Source organism: Protobothrops mucrosquamatus, unplaced genomic scaffold, assembly GCF_001527695.2.
Source record: "Protobothrops mucrosquamatus isolate PMUCROS unplaced genomic scaffold, P.Mucros_1.0 scaffold440, whole genome shotgun sequence".
Taxonomy (NCBI): domain Eukaryota; kingdom Metazoa; phylum Chordata; class Lepidosauria; order Squamata; family Viperidae; genus Protobothrops; species Protobothrops mucrosquamatus.
This window is the reverse complement of record NW_015386764.1, coordinates 562,880-571,855: the sequence shown is the minus strand read 5'-3', so window position 1 is coordinate 571,855 and position 8,976 is coordinate 562,880. Positions and strand designations below refer to the sequence as shown.

At 44.2% G+C, this 8,976-nt stretch overlaps 1 protein-coding gene across 1 annotated transcript in view; it reads left to right on the top strand.

Moving 5' to 3' along the window:
* Positions 1-8,976, top strand: part of SHROOM3 (shroom family member 3) — a 28,430-nt gene that overhangs the window by 10,992 nt on the left and 8,462 nt on the right. The window contains exons 3-4 of the mRNA XM_015816379.1: positions 2,205-2,281; positions 5,808-6,650. Of these exons, the coding sequence (XP_015671865.1) occupies positions 2,205-2,281; positions 5,808-6,650 (920 nt within the window). The remainder of the gene's footprint in view (positions 1-2,204; positions 2,282-5,807; positions 6,651-8,976) is intronic.

Below are 8,976 nucleotides of genomic sequence, written 5' to 3'. Positions count from 1 at the left end.
TGATACCGTGGTCTACGGTATCAAAAGCCGCTGAGAGGTCCAAAAGAACAAGGACAGAGGAGTAACCTCTGTCCCGGGCCCTCCAGAGATCATTGACCAACGCGACCAATGCCGTTTCCGTGCTGTGCCCCGGCCTGAAGCCCGACTGGTATGGGTCTAGATAGACTGTTTCATCCAGGTGCCGAGGGAATTGCTGTGCGGTGGTAAGTTGAAGACTTTCTGTAATAGACCCAAATCTTTATATTAAACCAGGGGTAGGCAACCTTGGCTCTTTTATGACTCGTGGACTTCAACTCCCAGAATTCCTGAGCCAGCCATGCTCAGGAATTCTGGGAGTTGAAGTCCACAAGTCATAAAGGGGCCACAGTTCCCCATGCTGGCTCAGGAATTCTGGGAATTGAAGTCCACGAGTCATAAAGGGGCCACAGTTCCCCATGCTGGCTCAGGAATTCTGGGAGTTGAAGTCCACGAATCATAAAAGAGCCAAGGTTGCCTACCCCTGCATTAAACCCTTAAACAGTCTGCCGGACACAGGACGCTTCAGCTGGCACAAGGAAAAGAAGGCATGACAGGTGCTTCTCAACTTACGACTACAACCACTGAACAAGCACAATTTAGCCAAAATTTTACGTTGCTAAGCAACAGACTTACAATCTCTCATTTAATGATGGTTCCAAGTTACAACAGTACTGAAAAAAGTGACTTACGGCCGTTTTTTCACACTTAGGACCATTGCAGCTTCCCCAGGGTCACGTGATCAGAATTCAGATGCTCGGCAACTGACTCACGCTTATGACGGTTGCAGCGTCCCGGGGTCACGTGATCCCCTTTTGCGACTGAAGCAAAGTCAATGGGGAAGGCAGATTCACTTAGCAACCATGTTACTAACTTAACCACCGCAGTGATTCACTTAATAACGGTGGCAAGAAAGGTTGCAAAATGGGACAAAACCTACCCAACAACTGCCTTGCTTAGCCACAGACATTTATTTTGGCTCAGTTGTGGTCATAAGTTGAGGACTACCTGTAAACGCAGCTGTGTGTTGCTGAGTGGTCATTGCGCAGTCATATTTCAGTGAGGTCATAACCTCAAGCTGTAATTTATATCTCTATGCAATGTAATATCCGTTCTCCTTTTTCTGCCAAACAGTCCCTTGGGCCTGACATTCCCAATAATATCCCAATTAAATTTTGCTCTTAAGATAATTAGGAGAATTTAATCCCCAGGGGTTTCTCATGCTATCCAACAACTTTATTCCTTGCATTCTCAGGTCTGTACAGGTTACATTTGCGAGGCTCACTCAAATCCACAGGCTTTTTCTTAAGCCACAATCAAGCAATTGCACCAAACGAAAACAAAATCTTAATCTCACCTGGATTCTAAACATTTCAGCTAGTTTCCTTGCCCTTTATCATTCTCAAAAACGGGCAAAGAAAAGATTGTTCCTCTTTTGCCAGCCTAAGAAAAATCGCAGGAGTCCAAGAAACAGGGACGAGCAAATTTTCCTGGAGGTGTATTTGTGTTTCCAGTTTTTCCAGCAGAAGTTTCAGGCTTTTAGTATTTTACATGGCAGGCAGAAGTGAGGCGGGCAAGATTCACTGATATGCAGATGCAATGATAGAAGAACACTATTAGCACCCACATCCGTTGCAAACAATAAAATAAAATTGGATAATCAGCCAGCATGTGAGACAGAAACAGAGGTAGGAGGCTGGCCTTTTTCTGTCTGGGAGCACAAAGGCAATTCAGTTAATCTGTCCCTTCCAAAAAGTTTGTCTTCTTCTTCCTTCTGTCCACTTGAGTACAAGTAATTCCTCGATTTACGACCGCCGTTGAGCCCAAAATGTCCATGTCACCTGTTCAAAATTCCCTGGCCACTGGCTGGGAAAGTAGCAAATAACAATCACATGATCCCCTGGGACATTTGAACCTTTGTAAAGATGCCAGTTGTCAAAAATGCCCAAATTTTGATCACGTGACCTTGGGGATGCTGCAAATGATCACAAGTCCGTTGTAAGTCACTGATTTCAGATCTCTTGTAACTTCAAATGGTTGTTAAACGAACGGTTGTAAGTTCGAGGACTGTCCATAAAACAGTCGTTGTATTAGCGTGGGCACCTAGACCCTATTTGCTGTAGTTCTCTTTTTATAAAATACGTGGCTTTTTAAACTTGCTTTTAACTTCCCAACTCTTCTCCTTAAAGGATTTCCAGGTGGAAGATAGTAATCAAATCTCTCATTTTATGAAAGATCCTTTCTACGTCCTGGGTGCTACAAGCAGGTAAGCGTGTTTGTGTGTGTGTGTTTGCAGGCATGCTAAATACGTAGAAATGTTATTTCCAAAATCTACAGCTGTAAAAGTCAGTAAGCTGGCTTTGTTGGTGATTGAGGGCGCCCTTTTTTTTTCAGGCAAAGAGCTCCGTGTAATTCCAAAGGCTCATCAGCCAAATTGGGCTAGTTTTCATTTCTCATTAATTGCTTACCCAAACGTGATGGGCTTTGTGTCAGTGCAAGAGAGGAGTGAAGCCAGAAACTACAGCCTAACAATGCAGAGAAAGAAAAGAAAAGAGGGAAGGAAGGAAGGAAGGAAGGAAGGAAGGAAGGAAGGAAGGAAGGAAGGAAGGAAGGAAGGAAGGAAGGAAGGAAGGAAGGAGAGAGAAAAAAGAAAAGAGGGAAGGAAGAGAAAGGAAGGAAGAGAAAGAAAAAGGAAAAGAAAGAGGGAAGGGAAGGAAAGAAGGAAGGAAGGAAGAAAAAGAAAGAAAGAAAGAAAAAGAAGGAAGGAAGGAAGGAAGAAAGGAAAGAGGGAAGGAAAGAAGGAAGAAAAAGAAAAAAGGAAGGAAGGAAGTAGAGAGGGAAGGAAGAAAAAGAAAGAAAGAGGGAAGGAAAGAAGGAAGGAAGAAAAAGAAAGAGAAAAGGAAGGAAGGAAGGGAAAGAAAGAAGAAAGGAAGAAAGGGAAGGAAGGAAGGAAGAAAAAGAAAGAAAAGGAAGGAAGGAAGGAGAAAGAAAAGAGAAAAGGAAGGAAGAGAAAGAAAGAAAAGAAAGAGGGAAGGAAAGAAGGAAGGAAGGAAAGAAGAGAAAAGGAAGGAAGGAAGGAAAGGGGGAAGGAAGGAAGGGAAAGAAAAGGAAGGAAGGAAGGAAAGAAAGGAAAGAGGGAAGGAAGAAAAAGAAAGGAAGGAAAGAAGGAAGGAAGAAAAAAAGGGAAGGAAGGATAATTAGAGCTTAGAGCGCATTCAAAGAGATCCTCCTCAAATTGCATCAGCTTGAGTGAAATGCTGGCTCTGCCAGAAGAGTTGATAGGATTTCTTCCAAAACTTCCCAGTCACCTCCACTGCTACAAACACCCTCAAATGCTTTACTTCCTTCGCAGCCTCACTGTGAGACTCACAACGACTTCCAGCAACCCCTAAACTTAGCCTGTGCTAAGCCTTGCAGACTTCACAGCTGCCTCAACATTCAGAGGGAGGGCAGGTTGCTTGCAACAACAGGCTTTGGGAAAGGACTCCCTTCAGATGCTTTGCATATCCCACATAATTACTGCTCCAGAATGGCAGGGAAATCATGTGAGAACTGTTTCAGAATGTCATATATTAACCTAACGCTATTTGTGTCACGCTCCCTCATGGAGTGAGGGTATAACTGGGACCTTCGATTGTGCTAAAAGTTTTATGTTTCTGTCCAGTCCCTATTTGTAAAAAACACCTATTTGCTGGAATGGAGATTTCGCTTATCGTTTAATATATTTGTAGCAATGAACTCCAGAGTACAACAGTAGATGTAAGCTGCATCATTGCTGCATTATTGGCCCTCAAAAATGAAAGCATCAACTATTCCCCAAGCAAGGAACCAATTCAAACAATCTAAAGCAGTGGTTCTCAACCTGTGGGTCGGGACCCCATTTGGGGTCGATCAACCATTTCACGGGGGTCGCCAAGCAAGGCTGTCCACCATTTTTTTTTGTCCGCCATTTTTTTGTCCGCCATTTTTTCCCCCCTTTTCCGGTGGGTGCCTTACCTCCCTTGGGCTGGGCCAGCTGGTGGTCGGCCTGCTCCGTCTCTGCCACTTGCCAGTTACGCCTCGGCTGGCGCAGGGGGCGGAACCACGCATGCGCGGCGCTCCTGAGCAGGGAAAGTCCTCGACTTACGACCGGTCGGGTAGTCCTCGACTTACGACCGGTTTAGTCCTCGACTTACAACCGGTTTAGTCCTCGACTTACGACCGGTTGGGGTCGCGGCATTAAAAAGGTTGAGAACCACTGATGTAAATGTAAAGGCTTCCCCTGGTTTGTCGTGTCTGACTCTAGCGGGTGGTGCTCATCTCTGTTTCTTAGCCGATGAAGCCAGCATTGTCCCAAGATGCTTCTGTGGTCGTGTAGCCAGATTACTATACTCCAATGCGCCCTGGAACACTATCGCCTTCCCACCAAAGTGGTACCCGTTTATCTACTCGCATGGCGATGTGGGCAGGAGCTGAGGCAAGTAACGGGAGCTCACCCCATCGTGCCACGATCGGGTTTCAAACGTGGGCTGTCAGCTTTGCAGCTGACAAGCTCAGCGTCTTTAAACGCTGAGCTATCAGGCTCCCTTTTCAGACAATCTATGAAACAGTAAACAACGGTTTAATCAAGGAAACACCAAGAGCACTCCTGCCAACAATGACAGGGCAAGCCTTTAGTATATAAAATGAGAGCAAACCCCCCGTTCCCTTCTAGCACTGATGACATTACCTAGTTCGGTCGTGACAATAAACCACATTACTGAGCCTTAAATGTAAATAATAATAATAATAATAATAATAATAATAATAATAATAATAATAATAATAATAATAATAATAATAATAATAATAATAATAATAATAATAATAAAGTTGGAAGGGACCTTGGAGGTCATGTAGTCCAACCCCCTGGTCAGACAGGAAACCCTATACCATTTCAGACAAATGGCTGTCCAGTCTCTTCTTAAAATCTTCCACTGTTGGAGCATTCACCGCTTCTGGAAGCAGGTGGTTCCACTGCTTAATTGTTCTAACTGTCAGGAAGTTTCTCCTTAGTTCCAGGTTGCTTCTCTCCTTGATTAGTTTCTATCCATTGCTTCTTGTCCTGCCTTCAGGCGCTTTGGAGAATAGCTTGACTCCCTCTTCTTTGGGGCAGCCCCTGAGATACTGGAACACTGCTATCATGTCCCCCCTCGTCCTTCTCTTCATTAAATTAGACATACCCAATTCCAGCAACTGTTCCTTATATGTTTTAGCCTCCAGTCCCCTGATCATCTTTGTTGCTCTTCTCTGTACTCTTTCTAGAGTCTCAACATCTTTTTTACATCGCGGTGACCAAAACTGGATGCATTATTCCAAGTGTGGCCTTACCAAGTGGTATTAACACTTCACGTGATCTTGATTCTATCCCTATGTTAAGGCAGCCTAGCACTGTGTTGGCTTTTTTGGCAGCTGCAACACATGGCTGGCTCCTACCTTAAGTGATTGTCCACTAGGACTCCGAGATCCCTCTCATCATTGCCTATTTTATCGATGTTGCTTCACTGTGGACAAGTGTTACGAAGGCTCTGTGATGCACCGAGAACATTTCCACGCAAGCCGACACGTTGGGAGATGTTGTTAAGCAGTGGTTAATTACTTTGGGGCCAGTTACTTCCCTTATAATGGTCACCTCCAGGGCTATTTTTAAAAATGATTTCTGCTTGAATTGTGGGGTGGGGAGGGTCGGAGTGCTTTTCCCCTCCTCTTTTTTTCCCCCCGTTTTATTTCACTTTGAGAAAATTCTGTTTTCTTGCACTCTCTCTCTCTCCTAGGTCATTTGGCAGTAGCAAAAGAGGCCACCTGGAAAAATCGGCCTTCACGCAATACCGTCCTCATCACAGCAGTGAGAACGTTGGGAGCTCAGCGCCCCCCGCAGAGAAGCAGAAGGTCCCTGATATTCTCAGACATCACAGCCGCACCTCGGCCTTCGTCTCCCCTTGCCCGGATACGAAGGAGAAGCACTCTGATGCCAAGCCAGGCTTCAGACGGGTCACCCCTTCCAAATCTAGCTATTCTTCCCGCAGTTCGGCCTCCTCCACCCCGACGCTTTCAGACTTTTCAGCTGCTGGAGACAACGCGCTCACAAGATGGCCGCCCAGGACTGACAAGGAAGACAATAACAAAGCCCAGGTCCTGGACGGTGTCAGTTACCCGGGGAAGGAGCCAGCCGAAGAGACAGCTTGGAGACCGAAGTCTACTCTGTCTCAGAGACAACCCCCACCTAAAGTCAAGTGGGCTAGGGAGGAGAGCCATCCAAAGAGCTCCATTTCTGTTCAGACATCTGGACAGAAGGCTTTCCAACAGTGGCACGGGATCCCCTCTAAGAATAGTTCCTTCTCTGAGCCAGAATCTCTCTCCAGTCAAGGAAGGTTCTCCCTTCGCATCTCCGAAACCTACCTCCAGATGTCCCCGCCGCCATTCTGTCAGGAAGAGGACAACGACGATGTTTTTATCCAAGAAGCACAGCCTCATCCTATGGGTGCTATCTCAGAATATCCACCCCCTCCTCCGGAGAGTCCCACTGACAGCCTGGACGAATTTCCATCTCCGCCCCCAAGTGTGGTGTTAGAAGAGGATAACCCGGACTCAGACAGAGAGGAGAAGATGACCATAAGGTATGGTGGTGGCTTTTAAATGACTGTTAAAGTCACTGCGGTGACTTTTCCAGCTCTTTCTACTCTTCGTATAGAATGTGGGGGCCTTAAGGCTTTCTGAGTTGGGTTGTTTTCTTGCAGACGTTTCATTATCCAACTAGGATAAGTGACATGAGCAGTTTTCACATTTACGTGGCAGCATCCCCGTGGTCACATGATCAGAATTTGGATGCTGGGTAACTGACAGGAATAGAATGGAATGGAATGGAATAGAATATGGAATGGAATGGAATGTAGAATAGAACAGAATAGAAGTGTTAATACCACTTTACAACGCCTTGGTAAGGCCACACTTGGAATACTGCATCCAGTTTTGGTCACCATGATGTAAAAAAGATGTTGAGACTCTAGAAAGAGTGCAGAGAAGAGCAACAAAGATGATTAGGGGACTGGAGGCTAAAACATATAAGGAACGGTTGCTGGAATTGGGTATGTCTAGTTCAGGGGTAGGCAACCTTGGCTCTTTTATGACTCGTGGACTTCAACTCCCAGAATTCCTGAGCCAGCACAGCTGGCTCAGGAATTCTGGGAGTTGAAGTCCACGAGTCATAAAAGAGCCAAGGTTGCCTACCCCTGGTCTAGTTTAATGAAAAGAAGGACTAGCTGTATTCCAATATCTCAGGGGCTGCCCCAAAGAAGAGGGAGTCAAGCTATTTTCCAAGGCGCCTGAAGGCAGGACAAGAGGCAACGGGTGGAAACTAACCAAGGAGAGAAGCAACCTAGAACTAAGGAGAAACTTCCTGACAGTTAGAACAATTAACCAGTGGAACAATCTGCCTCCAGAAGCGGTGAATGCTCCAACACTGGAGGTTTTTAAGAAGAGACTGGACAGCCATTTGTCCGAAATGGTATAGGGTTTCCTGCCTGAGCAGGGGGTTGGACTAGATGACCTCCAAGGTTCCTTCCAACTTTACTATTATTATTATTATAGAATAGAATAGAATAGAATAGAATGTAGAATAGAATAGAATAGAATAGAATAGAATAGAATAGAATAGAATAGAATAGAATAGAATGGAATGGAATAGAATATGGAATGGAATGGAATGGAATGGAATGTAGAATAGAAAATAGAATAGAATAGAATTGAATTGAATTGAATTGAGTTATTGGCCAAGAGTGATTGGACACACAAGGAATTTGTCTCTGGTGCATAAGCTCTCAGTATACCTACAAACAACAATGTAATATAATCAGTGTACATACATACAAACATACAAACATGTACATACAAACAACAAGATAATCATATGATATTAATAGAAGAAGGTAGTTGAAAAGATAATAATAATCCAGCCATACCACATGGGTAAGTATCCTTAGACATAAGAAATATAGCCATACCAGAAAATTACTAAAAAAAAAAAACATATATATTTTAAGCGAAAATTATTTTTGTCAGGCATAATTGTAGGAAATTATGAGCAAGAGTGTATATATCTAATTTTACATGTATTAACCACAGCGAGAATTGTATTCACTCAACACTGGAAAAATGAAGATTTCCCAACGGAGGAAGAGTTAACTAAAAAAAAAAATTAGATTGTGCAGAAATGGATAGATTGACATTGAAAATGAAGGAGAAAGAAGATTCAGTATACTTTTAGAACACGGGATACCTTTTATCAATGGCTAGAAAAACGAGGCAGAGAGAAAGGAATTTAACAGGTATTAGTAAGTTAAATGTTGGAACCCAGACAATATGTTGCTGATAAAATATTAAGCATAGCTGTACCCGGCCACGCGTTGCTGTGGCTCAGTCTGGTGCGTGTTGCTTTTACGTCCAACAGATGGCGCTGTTTTTTAAAAAAACATGTTTTTACCTGTCACAGGTGTGACATCTATATAATATAGGTATATAAAAACACGCACGTATTCGAATGCAACGTTGTGTCAAAATTTCAAAGCAATCGGTGAAGAACTTTCGGAGATTTAAGATTTTGAACAAATGAACATTTACATTTTTATTTATTTTGATTTGTGACTATAAAAAAATTAATAAAAATATATGTGGGAAAAAAAAAAGAAATATACCCATACCACATGGGTAAATATCCTTAGACCAGTGGTTCTCAACCTGTGGGTTGAGACCCCATTTGGGGTCGATCGACCATTTCACGGGGGTCGCCAAGCAAGGCTGTCCGCCATTTTTTTTGTCCGCCATTTTTTCCCCTTTTCCGGCGGGTGCCTTACCTCCCTTGGGCTGGGCCAGCTGGTGGTCGGCCTGCTCCGTCTCTGCCGCTTGCCAGCTACGCCTCGGCCGGCGCAGGGGGCGGAACCACACATG